The 15323-nt window shown below is 43.7% G+C and overlaps 1 protein-coding gene across 1 annotated transcript in view; it reads right to left on the reverse strand.

Moving 5' to 3' along the window:
* Nucleotides 1-15323, reverse strand: part of PAPPA2 (pappalysin 2) — a 796947-nt gene that overhangs the window by 33224 nt on the left and 748400 nt on the right. The window contains exon 21 of the mRNA XM_069231564.1: nt 4102-4200. Coding sequence (XP_069087665.1) covers nt 4102-4200 — 99 coding nt within the window. The remainder of the gene's footprint in view (nt 1-4101; nt 4201-15323) is intronic.

Raw genomic sequence — 15323 nt, forward strand, 5'->3', positions numbered from 1 at the left:
TACAAGATAACAATCAGCAGCCCTCAGACTAATCCTCAGATATCAATAAAGCACACCTACTAGACATTACTCTGAGCCTTAACAAACTCTGGGGGTTATTACAACTTTGGAGGAGGTGTTAATCCGTCCCAAATGTGACGGATATACCACCAGCCGTATTACGAGTCCCATAGGATATAATGGACTCGTAATACGGCTGGTGGTATATCCGTCACTTTACCGTCACTTTTGGGACGGATTAACTCCTCCTCCAAAGTTGTAATAACCCCCTCTATCCTTCATTTTAGGCTAAAAAGCCGCTTCCTGCCTTCACAACCCCGACGTCTCTCTGCTAACTGGCCCTTAGCTCCTCAACCCATTGAGGTCCCAGGCGCATGTGATCACTGTGCAGCTAAGCGCTTTCCTGATCTGAAGCGTGTGAGATATCACATTTGGTTCAAGAAATATCCAGACTTTGGGCTGTGCACACAGGAAAGGGAACTTCATCACGCAGTGTATACGTATATGTGTGTGTGCATGCAAGCCATTTCCTACCACTATAAGACAGTGGAAACAAGTGGCTGGTATACAAAAAAACAATGTTTTTTACAGGCCACTTGTTACCATGGTCTTGCAATTGACCAGCAATGTTAATGTGCTTTTCGCACATTGTTGCGTGTGCACTGTAATTTACAGGTATAAAATATTGTGAGATAACACAGTGGGTTCATGCAGTTTCAGAGGTTCTTTTGTACCAGCAGGTCAGGCCACAAGTTCCTATTTTGGGAAATGTTAAGTGGCTAAAGTGCCACCTGCAAACATCTACTCCTGACTGGCTTGGCTTAAGTTTGAATCTTTGCAAAGCTCAGTCTAACTTGCATTGTTGATACATTTAATGCCATTGAGTTGGCCCTAATACTAGGTGCAAAAATAATTCAGTTTGCATTGTGTGATATGAAAAGAATCAATAATGGTATAGTTATGCATGTAATGCCAAACACTTCGGGATACTCGATGATATTTAGCATCTTCTCTGTTTCTTTGTAAATCATTTGGATTTATTTGAAAAACGTTTTGATCTTGGCTCATCTATTGACTTTCTTATGCACTGACACTCAGGGCCTCATTTACATATTTTTGTCGCAGGGCAGCACTGCCAGACTTCTTGCTGCAGTGTGTGGCATCCTTCCCTTTTTTGCCTGCGCCAGTGCACTAATTGGTGCCTAGCACCAACGCAGGCACCCTTGCACCATGATTGTTTTTGCGCAGAAAGGGGCACTTTCCTGCACAAAAACAATTAATGGAAGGGTTTTCCTCTTTTTATGTGTGCTGCAGAATGCATCACACATTGAAAGAGGAAAAAAACATGAGAAATAAAGTTATTTCTCCTTGTTATGCCTCCCCTGGGGAGGTGCACAGTTTTGACACGTTCCTAGATTTCACAAACCCTTGTAAATCTGGGAATGTGTCAGAACACATGGTGTTGCATGGGAAACCCATCACAGCAGGGTGGCATTGCGTCGCCTCACAGATATGATTGAGAGGCCTGCAACACTAAATAAAAAGTGACGCTTCGGTGGCGCAGAACTCTGGTAAATGAGTGCATCAGAATGCATCTTTGTTTCCCCAATGACCTGCTGAGTCTGACAATAAGATGTGTGTTGACTTCTAACAGCAAATACACATTCATGGATAGCAATAAATGCATAAGTGCTGCTTTCTCTCACTAATCTTGAGATTGTTTTCTGGCCTGAAACAGAGGCTTTACTGCATAGGCTCTGAAAACTGCTTGGAACAGAGCTTGTTTATTATGCTGTGGGTGTCTCACACCTGGCATGCCACAAAGCTCCCTAGTGGGCTTCGTCAAAAATCATAGGTGGTTGCATGGGAACTCCAGCGTACTACATAAGTAAGGCCCCTTTGGCGCTAAGTAACAATAAGCAGTGCTTTGCACTGCTTTGCATTACTTTTAGGATACTTCCCAGCGCAAAACAAGTTTTGCAATGGAAAGTAAATTAGGTAAAAACATTTTGTGTTGGTTAACATCACTTTTGTGATGTTAAACCAGAACTAAATGTTTGTAAATCTACCCCACTATGTGCTACTGTTGCATATTTCTAAAATGAATTTCGATGTAATCGGGTGATTCTCTGTGTTTTGTCTCAAAAACGTAATTATGTTTCTTAGATTTGCATTTCCATTATGTCTCTTCAAATATTAGGCACTTCATAATTACTCAGAAGCTAGTCATTCTGAAATGCATTTTCTTCCAAAGTTAAGGACTTGTGACCCAGCAGTGACCCCCACAATGATTGCATCACGGATCTGCTGACACGAAGGAAGAGATTTTCAAACATTTTGTGCTGGGTGGGCATCACAAAGTGATGCTAACCAACACAAAATGTTTTTTCCCAATTTACTTTGCAGCGCAAAACTTGTTTTGCGCTGAAAAGTACCCTAAAAGAGCTGAAGGGGCATTACATGGGTGGTACGTGGGCTTTCCATTGCAACCACCCATGGCTTTTGACACAAAACCAAATCTACAAACAAAAGTAGACAGGGTTTTGTGGAAAAAGTTACCGCCATTTGAAAGCAGGCATTAAAAGGAGAAATGTTTTTATTTCTCCTTTCTTTTCAGACTTTGCATGTGTGTGTGTGTCTAAGCATAGGCCCTCATTCTAACCCCGGCGGTCGGCGGAGAGGCGGCGGTCGGACCGCGAACAGACCGGCGGTCCAAAAAATGGCATTCTGACCGCGGCGGTCACCGCCGCGATCGACCGCCACTTTCCCACTCCGACCGCCACGGCGGTCATGACCGACGGGCTGGAGTTTGCGCACTCCGGCCCGGCGGTCGACCCAAGACCGCCAACCGCATCATGACCCTGCTTACCGCCGCGGTTTTTGGCGGTCGGGAACCGCCATGCGAACCATGGCGGTAGGCACCATCGGGGCCAGGGAATTCCATCCCTGGCACTGATAGGGGTCTCCCCCACCCCCCACTACCCCCCACGAGTCCCCCCCCCACACCCTCCACCCCCTGCCACCCCCCAGAGATGTTACAAACCCCCTGCCCCCCCCACACCGACATGCACATACACGCACCCCGACATGCACGCACCCCCAACATGCACATATGCACACCCCCTACACACACACATACACAACGGGGGCACATACCCGCACACATACATGCCAACATGCGCACCCGCCGAACTACACACATTGCCCATAGGCACAGCAGCACCCCCCGCCCGCATGCACGCACTCACACACCCCCTCTACACACCCCCATGCACGCACACATCACACAACACCCCCCCCACCCCCTCCCCCTCGGACGATCAACTTACCTTGTGCGTTGGTCCTCAGGGAGGCGACGGGAGCCATAGGGACGTGACCGCCAACAGAAGACCGCCAACAGAAGACCGCCACACGGAAATGTGGGTCGTAATTCTGTGGGCGGTGTTCTGCTGGCGTGGCGGTGGAGGTTGACCAGTCTCCACTTTCCCGCCGACCGCCAGTGTGGCTGCTGGCGGTTTTCCGGCGGAACGCTCCCAGCGGTCGGAATACGCGCCGCGGCATACTGCCGCGGTCGGCGGTCTTTACCGCGGCGGTAACTCGGCGGTCTTGCGAAAAGACCGCCAAGGTCAGAATCACCCCCATAGTATTTTGTACTCGAGGGGTACTCTTCCAGTACAAAACCTATGCTAGACTCACACACACACACCCTTGCACTATGGCTCAAAGGTGTGCATGGTGCACAGCAGCTGAAATCAGTGCCGGCGCTAGAGAGAGGGGAGGAGAGTGCCATATCTTTGTAGATATTGCATTTGCCTGCTCCCTCCAAGTCGCGCAGCCCAGCATTTTTCATTGCTGCGCTGGGTGACAGTTTTGTAAATCTGCCACAAAGTGCTGTGGGAATTTGAAGCTTCCTGCTGAGTTTGGTCCTGGAATGAGGGAACAAATAGAGGATGCTGGAGCTTAATTGTAGCCCAACATGTGGCCCTATGCACTCTCTATAAGTGTATCAGGAGCTAGATTGTAATTGTATTTATATAGCATAGATGTAAACTTGCAGGCAGAGTAATGACTCACAGCATGTCTAACGAAGGATCCGCTTACCCTCTGGGAGGAGAGGGTGGATGCGCAGCAGTCTCCACCATCATACCCGCAGTACGCCCGGTTGTTGATGATATCACACCACCCATCGGCAAGGAAAGGCTGTGGAGGAAAGCAAAACAGAGTGAAATGGGGGAATGCCACTAGGGACATAGATGGCAGAGGCCGGTGAGCGAGCAAAGCAACGGATACTTGAGCGATGCAGAAGAGAGTTGTACCTAAGCACAGATGGAAAAGGAGTTCTACCAAGAAAGGCAGGGAAATAAAGACGCATTAAGGAAAAGGGAGTTGAATTTAGTGGAAGGAGATATATCTCTGCAAAGAGGGGATGGTGGGTGAAAGTAATTTCTCTTCCAGGTGCTAAGTACATTTTCCTAACTCCTAAGGCAAGAGGTTAAACCTTGTAGCTTTGAGGGGCAATGATGGCCTCCTAGAGGTGGCTCACTAGCCAGTAATCTAGTCTCATCTTGGGAACCTAGACCAGCACTGGACAATAAAAGAGAATGTAAGCAAGTGCAACGACCAAGGCAACGTATTGGACAGAGATAACTCTAAATGGAATGAAAGAGAGAGAGAGTGATAATGAGCAGAAATAAGCAGCATACAAAGTGGAAAAAAGGGAGATTAAAAGAAAAGAAAAATGGAGCGAGCAATATAATAACTTCAGCAGCCATATCATTGGCATATCCTATTATACAAACCAATAAAAAGAAGCTTTGGCTAATAGATCTGATAGTTACTGCTAGCATTTTGGCTTTGTCAGTGCTTGTTTTGTTTGCTCATGTTTTTATGAAACTTTTTTGTTGGAGGAGGTGCACGGTCCTTGCAAATATATAAAAAACTGGCTAAAAGAAAAATATTCTTTGGTCTCAAAAAGCAGACTTTGCCATAGCAGATCCTGCACTGAAGGGAACTGTTTAGTGTGTGATCTGCTCCTTGTGAAAGAACAGATTGCTGTAATTCACAGTGAAGTTATCCAATGGCTGAATTGGGCTGACCCATTTCCCCTTGCTACAGTCAGCAGAATAAACACGTGAGTCATGCAACAAGAGGCCAATGTGTGAAGATGATTGTTGAAAGATCCTGTATGTATAAACATATTTTGCGTTATAGAAGTAAAAATAAAAGCTGCTCAATAACTCATTGTTTAGAGCAGTTGTATTAATAAACACACATTCACACCTATTTATTACTGCAGTGCAAATGAGAAAAGCATCATAGATTGCATGTTTCACTGTATTACCATTGTTGAGGGAGAGTGACTAAACATATCCTGAGTAATGGCGTGTCCTACTCTGAACAATTTGAATAAATAACATATTACGCTGCTATAAAATATAAATATATATTTCACCACTGTGTAGATTTGGTTCAGCCACACTTCACAATGAAAAGGCATTTTTTGATTTGCTTATAACTTTCCACCAAAGAGTCATTTGCAAGAAAATTGACAGTCTATCAACTTAGTCAGCCTAGTTTCAGCATGGAGCGTTTCATGAAGATCAAGGCGGCGCAAAAACCATTGAATGGAAGAATCATGGCATGAACATAGAACTTCACTAAGAAAGTATGGCTCATATTTAAACTTTCTGGTGCAAAACTGCGCTGATGCAGTTTTGCACCAAAATGTTAAGTGCCGGCTTGCGCCATTCCTTAGTGCCAGCTGGGCGCCATAATAATGGAATGGCCAAGCCAGCGCTAAGCTTGGGCTAGTGTCAACTAAAATGACACTAGCCAGGTGGGGGTGGCAGGAGAGGAGATGGAGGTTGAGCATCAAAAAATTACGCTAGGCTGGTTAGAGGCAAAAAAAATGCCTCAAACCCGCCTAGCGTCATTTCCTGATGCACAACCATCCATAACACATGACTCCTGTCTTAGAAAGGACAGGAGACATGCCCACCACCTCAACGGCAAGCACATGGGACCAGGGTCGCCTGGGCATGGCCATTGCACCCAGTGCCATGCAGGGGGCCCCAAGTTAGGGCCCCCGATGGCACTTAAAAAATAAATAAATAAATATTTACCAATACTTACTCTACTAACCTGGGATGGGGTCTCCCATCCTCTGGTGTCCCTCTGGTGTGGGTGGGGGTGTTCCTGGTGCTTGTGGAGGGCAATTGTGTACCCATTCCATGGTGTGTAACCATGGAAATGGGACCACAGCTCCCCTAACGCCTGGTCTGAGCTTTGCACCATTATTTAGCCCCACATCCCACCGTGCGTCATTTTAGCATGAAGGATAAATATGTTGCTATGGGGATAGCACCATTTTTATATGGGAACGCCTACCTTGCATCTTGTTGACGCAGGGTAGGTGAACACATCCAAAAAAATGGTGCAAACTCCAATATTTTGACGCTAGACGTGTCTAGGGTCAAAATATAAATATGGAGTTAAGTTTGTGCCGAATTTGGGGGGGAAAATGAAGCAAATTCGGCACAAACATAGTATAAATATGCCCCTTTGGCCCATATTTATACTTTTTGACGCAAAACTGCGCCAACGCAGTTTTGCGTCAAAAAAATTAGCGCCGGCTAACGCCATTCTGAAGCCATGCGGGCGCCGTATTTATTGAATGACGTTAGCCGGCGTTAGCCGCCGGCGCCGTCTGGTGTGCGTTAAAAAAAACGACGTACACCAGGCACCACCGGCATAGGGGGATATGGGGCTTGGGCGTCAAGAAATGGGGCAAGTCAGGTTGAGGCAATTTTTTCGCCTCAACCCGATTTGCGCCATTTGTTTTCACTCCCAACCCCCATAGAAATGACTCCTGTCTTAGCAAAGACAGGAGTCATGCCCCCTTGCCCAATGGCCATGCCCAGGGGACTTCTGTCCCCTGGGCATGGTCATTGGGCATAGTGGCATGTAGGGGGGCACAAATCAGGCCCCCCTATGCCACAATTTTTTTTTTTTAAAAACACTTACCTGAACTTACCTAAATGTCCCTGGGATGGGTCCCTCCAGCCTTGGGTGTCCTCCTGGGGTGGTCAAGGGTGACAGGGGGTGTCCCTGGGGGCATGGGAGGGCACCTCTGGGCTCCTTCAGAGCCCACAGGACCCTTAACGCCTGCCTTTTGCAGGCGCAAAAAAACGGCGCAAAAGCGGCCGTACGTCATTTTTTTTGACCCGCCCACTCCCGGGCGTGATTTTTGCCCGGGAGTATGAATCCGACGCACATGCCTCGGAGTCGATTTTTTAGACGGGAACGCCTACCTTGCATATAATTAACGCAAAGTAGGTGTCCACGCTAAAAAATGACGTTAACTCCATGGACTTTGGCGCTAGACGCATCTATCGCCAAAGTATAAATATGGAGTTAGTTTTGCGTCGAAATTGCGTAAAAAAAAACGACGCAATTCCGGCGCAAACGGAGTATAAATATGCCCCTTTGTTTTTTGATTTAGTGTAAATCTATCCAGTAGTTTGTGAGATATTTGTGTTTAAAAAGATGCTGGAGAGAATTTAAAGGGTTAACACTTGGGTATATATTCATTAAATCTCACTGTCAATAACATTTTGGATTTTTCTACACAATGTGAATGGATGGCAGTACTGAGGGCTACAGTCAGTGATTTGAACAGCGCTCCAATGGAAGCAAGACTACAGTGAGGCAGAGGTTTTCCAAATGCAAGTCCGGATTTACACACACACCTCAATAACCCATACCAGCACTCAGGGCCATATCAGTGATTTCTGGGAAAGCCCAAGAGGCAGCAAAAATGGAGGCATATTCAGGTTTAAGCACACAATCCACTCACCCATACCAGCACCCACTGGCAAAATCAGAGATTTGGGGAGTGCTTTAGCAAACATAGAGGCAGAGGGTGTCTACGGCAGGTGTAGGTTTACATTCATAGCATACCAGCACACAGGTCCACTATCAGGGATTTTAAGGGGAGCGCCTCAGCTGCAGCAAAACTATGGAAAAGTGCAGTGAGGGATTGAACTCACAGAGATTTAATGAAAATTAAGGAGGGAAAAGGGTGAGACTAGTGAGTGTCTAACACATGCCCTAGACCTCAGTGAGATATACACTCATAGCAAATGGCTGACAAAATTATAGGTCTGAAGAAAGGAATGCACTGTCAGCCAGTGGTGGCCAAACAAAGAACTAACAACGCAAAGCACCAATCACTCATTGTGAGAAAACAAGCATTTTGCAGGTTTCCCCCTACATTTTGCTCCATTTTGCACTATTATCTGCTGGTTTTTTACTTTGAGAGTGCACTGAGGCCTGCTGTCCAGACCTCAGTGACTGTGTTCTTTCCTTTTCAAAATGGTATGTTTAATTGGATATCCCCAAATGGCATGGGCTGACTTGTAAGTCCCTAGTATATGGTACCCAGGTACTCAAAGCATCTAATACTGGCTGAGCATACAAGACCTGCAGCACTGGTTTTGCCACTCTGTGTGTAACAATGTAAAAACTCAACTTTCAGCAGCCATTGCAGACTGAAGAGGCTGTGCATGCACTGCACACACACCCTTGCCATTACCACTGTGTCATTCTGCACTAGTCCCTTAACTATATATATGTCTCCTCTACTGCAGGCCTATGAAGCCCTATGGCAAGGAGCTGTATATTGTTAAGATAGACATATATGTTTGATATGTCTATACAGCAGAGTTTCTAAAATGTTTCAATACTGCGCCCCCCCAGGTGGAAAAACAAAATCATTGCACCTCCCCTTTGAATTTTCCACAAATATTATAATAAGTTGACAATGTTTAAATATGTCTAGGCTTATATAAACATTGCAGTTAAGTTCTGTTACCTTTTTAAAAATGCAATAAATTATTAACTGTTTAAAACAAAGCACTGTTATTTGCAGAATGATTCTTTTGGCCAGAGACTGGCACCCCACCTGGGATCACTAGAGGCCCCCTAGTGGGGCCCGCCCCATGTTTGAAGACCTCTGCTATATAGCAAGGCCCTCAAGTCCCCATTGGCCATGCCCCGGGGACATATGTCTCCTGGGTATGGCCATTGGGGTGGTGGGCATGACTCCTGTCTTTGCTAAGACAAGAGTCATGTCCATGGGCGTTGTACGTCAAAAAATGACGCTAGTCTGGTTAGAGGCATTTTTATGCCTTTAACCAGACTAGCATCATCCTTAGACGCACAACCTCCTGTTCCCCCTACACCTGCCCCACCTGGCTAGCATCCTTTTTTATGACGCTAGCCGGGCCTAACCGCCAGCTACCGTCATTCCATAAATATGATGCCCGGCCGGAACCTTGGAATGGCGCTAGCCGGCAGTAAACTTTTTCACGCAAAACTGCATTAGCATAGTTTTGCGTGAAAAAGTATAAATCTGGGCTGTAGTGTTACAAACTCTTACAAACTTTTCCAAAATGTTCAAAGTTTTGACTTGCCAATGCTTGTTTGCAGTTAATATGAACATTTTTAAATGCTTTAAAAATTCATATCTCCGGAGCCTTCATGTGGATTTTGGTCATCAAGGACTCTAAAAATTCATAACATTATGCTCCTTTTAATAAAGAATGGCTGTGTCTCTTTCCTGTTTGGTGACTTTCTTATTCTTTTGTTTGGTGCTGTTCAATGCTTTACACATTGTTCCTTTGCTAAGCCATACTGCTCTGTGCCATAGCTACCAAAGGGCTGAGCTGAAGGTTAAGAAAATACCTCTGACTGGACCCAAGGAGATATATCTTAGTGTACTGCATTATAAGACCCCAACCTTACCATATAGTACACCAAGGGGCATATTTAGGAGCCCCTAGTACCACCTTAGCGCTGCCATAGCGTAACTTTTTTTATGCTAAGTCAGCGCTAAAGTGCCATTTTCCCAGTGCCATATTTACAAAGTAGAGCAATGCATGCATTGCGCCACTTTGTAACCCCTTGTGCCACATTATGCTTGTGCCAGGCATAATGTATGCAAGGGGGGCATTCCCCAGTTGGGGGGGGGGCGCAAAAAATGGCACAAGGAAATCTAAGAGATTTTCTTGTCCCATTTTTTCGGCACTTTTAACACCAACTCAGAGCAGGTTTTAAAAGTGGGCATACCATTATGTATAATGGGCCCCTGTGTACTCTACAGGAGTAGTGCCAAAATGTTGGCGCTACTTCTGCAGAGTACATCAATAGCGTAAAAAATTTACGCTATTGCCACCTACCCTGCGCCATGCTGCGTTGTACACATGGTGGCGATATGGTGTGCTAAGGGGCGCAACGAAAGTGGCGGTGCACTAGGTGCAGCGCCACTTTTCATAAATCTGCCCCAAGTTTCTTACACTCAGGTACACATTCTGGAGTAAACACATGTAATTGAACACTCCAATAGTGAGTAAGGTCAGAGGGGCATTGGATTTCCAGCTCAAATATCACAAACAATGCACTCACTGACATTCTGAGCCTCAGGAAAATAAAAAAATGTAGTTCACATGTTGTTCCCTTTTCCACCCAGATACATGTACATTTTGGCAAAAATTTACTAAAAGAAAAAGATACATTTATTATCAATCCGGTAAGAAATTATTGATTTTGAAAAGTATGTTTTCAAAAGTGAAAAAAAAAGTTACTCCTTACTTTGAAGACAAATCTCTTTTTAAAAAACATTGAAATTTACTGAAAGAAACCACTGTTAAAACTGAGTTAAGGTTCTGGCTAAAATTGGATAAACCATTGAAATGTCCAGGTTATGGCTCATGTCACAAACCATAACTATCACCTCTCCCTTATGCTGTGAATGTCATCACGCAGAATGTAATTCATGACATCATAAATGAGAACATCGATTACATGATTTATGACATTGACATGTCTATTTGAATCATAACTTGAGCCACCTCCTTGAGCTACCTATGCCTACCTTGTTGCCTTTATAAGAGGCATCATTGAAGGCCTTACTCAAGACTTCACCAGTAACATCACTAATGACATCAACATATAAACATATACACATATACAGCAGAAAAAAAACAAAATCAACAATAAAGCTTAAATAAAAATAGGGGTTGCAATATCCATTGTTTCAGACTCAGACTCAAGTGAGCTTAGACACGTGCTCAGAGAAACACATAGGAAGGCATATTTGCAGTATATGACTTACTTAAGTACACATACACTGACAGAATGTCCTTATCATATTCAGAGCCACACTTACAAACATAATTTGTATAACACGACTGTCACAGGCCCTTTTTGACATATGCACAGAGGCACACTCAGAGCCACACACAGGAAGAGGTTAATGCAACCCACTGGAATCATGCAGTTCTGTGGCTGCAGCTTTATTTTTGCCTAATGATGGATTTGCCACATTTGCCACATAATCCATCATCTGCTACATAATCTGCAGATTTTAACAACAAATTTTGTAAGGTTGCAAAGGTTAACTAGTCAACTTTCAGTTGCTTATTTCTATATTTGGTTGTTAACTGGTACTAATGAGGTGCCATCATTCTCCAGACAGCACTACCATGGAAAATGTTCGAAATAATTAAGTAATACCATTAAATAAATGTCCTGCATTGTTAGGCAACTCTGTCATATAATTTGGTGCTCACCTGATGCATAATTTCAGTGGCCGTGGGTATATATTTAAAACCACTTACATATACACTGAAATTCAAAGGTATAGTGGCAAAGTTATAGGCAAACTCAGATACATTATTGGCACAATTCCTGTGACTCAGATATTAAAATTTGCATGAAGAAACAATGTGAAGCATACTTGAGAACACACATTTGATCACTACTACTCATTCAGATAAATCACATACATCAAGATAAACACACTGCAAGGGAAAAATACAACTGAAATACAAGCACCCTAAAAATCAAATTTAACAACAAACAGTCTTAAAGCAAACAGGAATGTGGGATTAATGTATCATACATTGTAAATTACACTGAGCGACACATAGGAATACATAAACAATACCATATCACTAACATATAAGCACTCACATTTCCACATGCCCCACACAGACTTACTGGCACACCATGAAACACCTTTAAGTTCTATCTTTTATCAATGGCATACAGTCAAATAAACGAAATATAACCATAACACTAAAACGTGTGTAGGATAACTAACTAAGATGTACAGAGAGCATGAGTATTCAAAATGTGACAAACAGTAAGCCTTTACCCAAATTGAAACGTCTGATTTAGAGTATGATGGTTGGGATTCTCCATCACAAATTTGCCGGATATCCCTTCTCCTGTATTTCAAGTGCATATATTCTGTGGCATGTGTAATACCGCAGCAGGGATATCAGTCACATTTGTGAAAGAGTATCCCATTCACCAAACCCTAAATCATGTTCAAAGTCCAGAAAAGGTAGGAATCGTATGCACTAAGGAAGGGGCATAATCCAAATAATTGTCTCCATGAGTGTGTTGGTCTATATCTCATCACCATATAGTGACTGTTGTTTCACTAGACCAATAATAATAAGAGCACATCAGTGCATTTGTATGAAAACATCAAAAAGGCAATAACTGACATGAATAAAGGGAGAAGCATGCTCCATTTTATAATATATAGTTCTCTGCAAGTGAACACCAAGCATTGTTCAAAGTTTTCCTTGCATTGTAAACAAACAGCTTATCCAATCGGTTCAGATAGTTTTAAACAAAACAATGCCAAACTAATTAGCAATTGATAAATTTGCAAAAACATATTTGTCACAGTAATCAACACAAGTTCTATACAATATATTTAACAACCCTTAAAAATTAAACAGGCCATTAAATGTCATATATATAAATAACATTTTAAATATGTATAGCAAAAAACTATGCGTCAAAAATTTTACCGCCAGCTAACGCCATTCCTACGCGCCATTGAGCCTTATTTAAGGAATGATGTTAGCCGGCGCTGCGGACTGGTCTGAGTAAAAAATAAAGACTCCAGGCACTGCTGGCATAGGGGAAAATGGGGGTTGTGTGTCAAAAAATGGTGCAAGTCAGGTCTGAGGCACAAATCATGCCTCAAACCGGACTTGCGCCATTTTTGGACGCACAACCCCCATTGAAATGACTCCTGTCTTAGCAAAGACAGGAGTCATGCCCCTTGCCCAATGGCCATGCCCAGGGGACTTCTGTCCCCTGGGCATGGACACTGGGCACAGTGGCATGTAGGGGGGCACAAATTAGCCCCCCCTATACCACTTTAAAAAAAACAGAAAAATATACTTACCTTAACTTACCTGCACTTGCCTGGGATGGGTCCCCCATCCATGGGTGTCCTCCAGGGTTGGGTGGGGTGGCAGGGGGTGGCCCTCTAACGAGGGAACGCCCCCTTTGCATACATCATGCATGCATATATTATGCATGATGTGGCGCAAAGGGTTTACAAGGTGGTGCAAACCAAGTTTGCGCCACCTTGTAAATATGACGCTATGGTAGTGGCAAATGCTGAGCTAAGGGGCATAAGGGCCTTGAAAATCTGGCCCTATATTTCTCCAAGGCTGTAAGGTGTCTTCTGCTTGATGGAGGATAGTGCACTGGAATTTTCCATGTCAGCCTCTGAAATCTTTACAATATTTGCAGCGTATTAGGCATGTAATTGCTTAGTCTGGCTGAGCAGCACCCTTGGATCACCTGGTTCTTTGCCTTTTCTTCAGAATGAACCAGTGTACAGGTCATCATTGGTTGCCTCAATCCTTGTATGGAAACTATCAATCATAAATTCCTCTTCTTTCAGCTTTCCTTGGCCTAGGATGAAAATGTCATGCACTGCTTTCGCTTGATGGGCAAAATATGCATTAAGAATGACTACTGCTGCACCATAATTGTCAAGTGGGCATGAGTTATGTGGCATAAGTTAAAGTCTGAAGCCCAGATGTCCAAGGCTTTTTACTGCTGCAGAGTGATGCAAAGCAACATATTGGTATTTACTTTCTAGCAAATAGGGGTGCTCCTTTCTTATTGCACACATAGATTTGCACTTCTTTGCTTAATTTTGAATTAAGGGTCGTCACTTGGGCAGATCAATACAAACACCTATAGGATTTGGTGCAAAACTGGATTTACTAAAATAGCCAGATGGTGCTTTGTGGCAACAAATAAGGCTTCCTTGAAGGGTGTGTTAACACAGTAAAATGTGCTGATGTGCACTCCACACATCCTATTCATGGGACCCTTGAGAAGTTGTCTAGGCACAAGAATGTGTTCTAGGGCACAGATTTAGCATGATTTTGCATTAGGGTTGCACCACGTTTGTATTGCAGCCTCAATGCAAAATCAGTTTTGACATTTACTAAGCCATTCAAAGCTGTGCATGGGTTTGTGTGGTTTAGTAAATATTTAGCACTATCTAGCATTACTTTGGTTCATGTAGGCATCTATATATTTTGATGCAAAAAAATGAATTAGAAAGACCTGCAAACCTGGGTTTTGCACCAAAATGGTGCACCTACCCGACAGAGGTGTAACTATTTCTCCATGTTATTTCCTCTTTCTATGAGTGCTGCTTTATGCAGCAGGCATACAAAGAATATGCCTCTGTGGATTTTTTTTGTGGAGGAAGGTATCCCTTTAAACACAAAAACAATGCTGGTGGCAGAAAGGTGCACTATGGTGCAAGGGTGCCTGCATTGGTGCTGGGCAGCACACAGTGTGCCATTCCATGGGGGGAGCAGGAATGCTCCATATCCTTGTAAATGTGAGATATTTCTACTCTCTCCATTTCATGCAAGTCAGCACAGCACAACAATTTCCCTTGCTACGCCATGTTGTGTGAATTAATTGTAAATATGCCCAGTGCTTATTTTGTAAACAAAAAAGTGCCTAGAGCCCTCGTCAGAAGGCCACTGCAGCTTGCACCACCAATTGCCCCTGCCAGGCTATCAATGACAGTACAAACGCACCTACTAACCATCATATTCCTACAAGTATGACAATTCAGACTATTACAGGCCACTAAAGCTTTAATAAAGTCGTGGGTGGCAGGTATTTGTTACTTTTAATGTATATTGAATAAACAGTCAACTGTTGTTGTTTTCATCTATAAATGAGACAAACATGTGGCAGACTGTATTAAGTGCCAGTGTTGGCAATTAAGTGCTGGTGCTGAGCCCTGGAAACCACTGGCTTAAATTAAGCACTGAGGGCCTGATTTATGAAAACATAGTGCCACCTTTGCTTCATTTATTGATGCAAAAGTGGTGCAAACTTACAAAATATAATTATATGTAATATCATTATATTTTGTAAGTTTGCGCCGCTTTTGCTTCAAAAAATTATGCAAA

Source organism: Pleurodeles waltl, chromosome 4_2, assembly GCF_031143425.1.
Source record: "Pleurodeles waltl isolate 20211129_DDA chromosome 4_2, aPleWal1.hap1.20221129, whole genome shotgun sequence".
In the NCBI taxonomy this organism is placed as follows: domain Eukaryota; kingdom Metazoa; phylum Chordata; class Amphibia; order Caudata; family Salamandridae; genus Pleurodeles; species Pleurodeles waltl.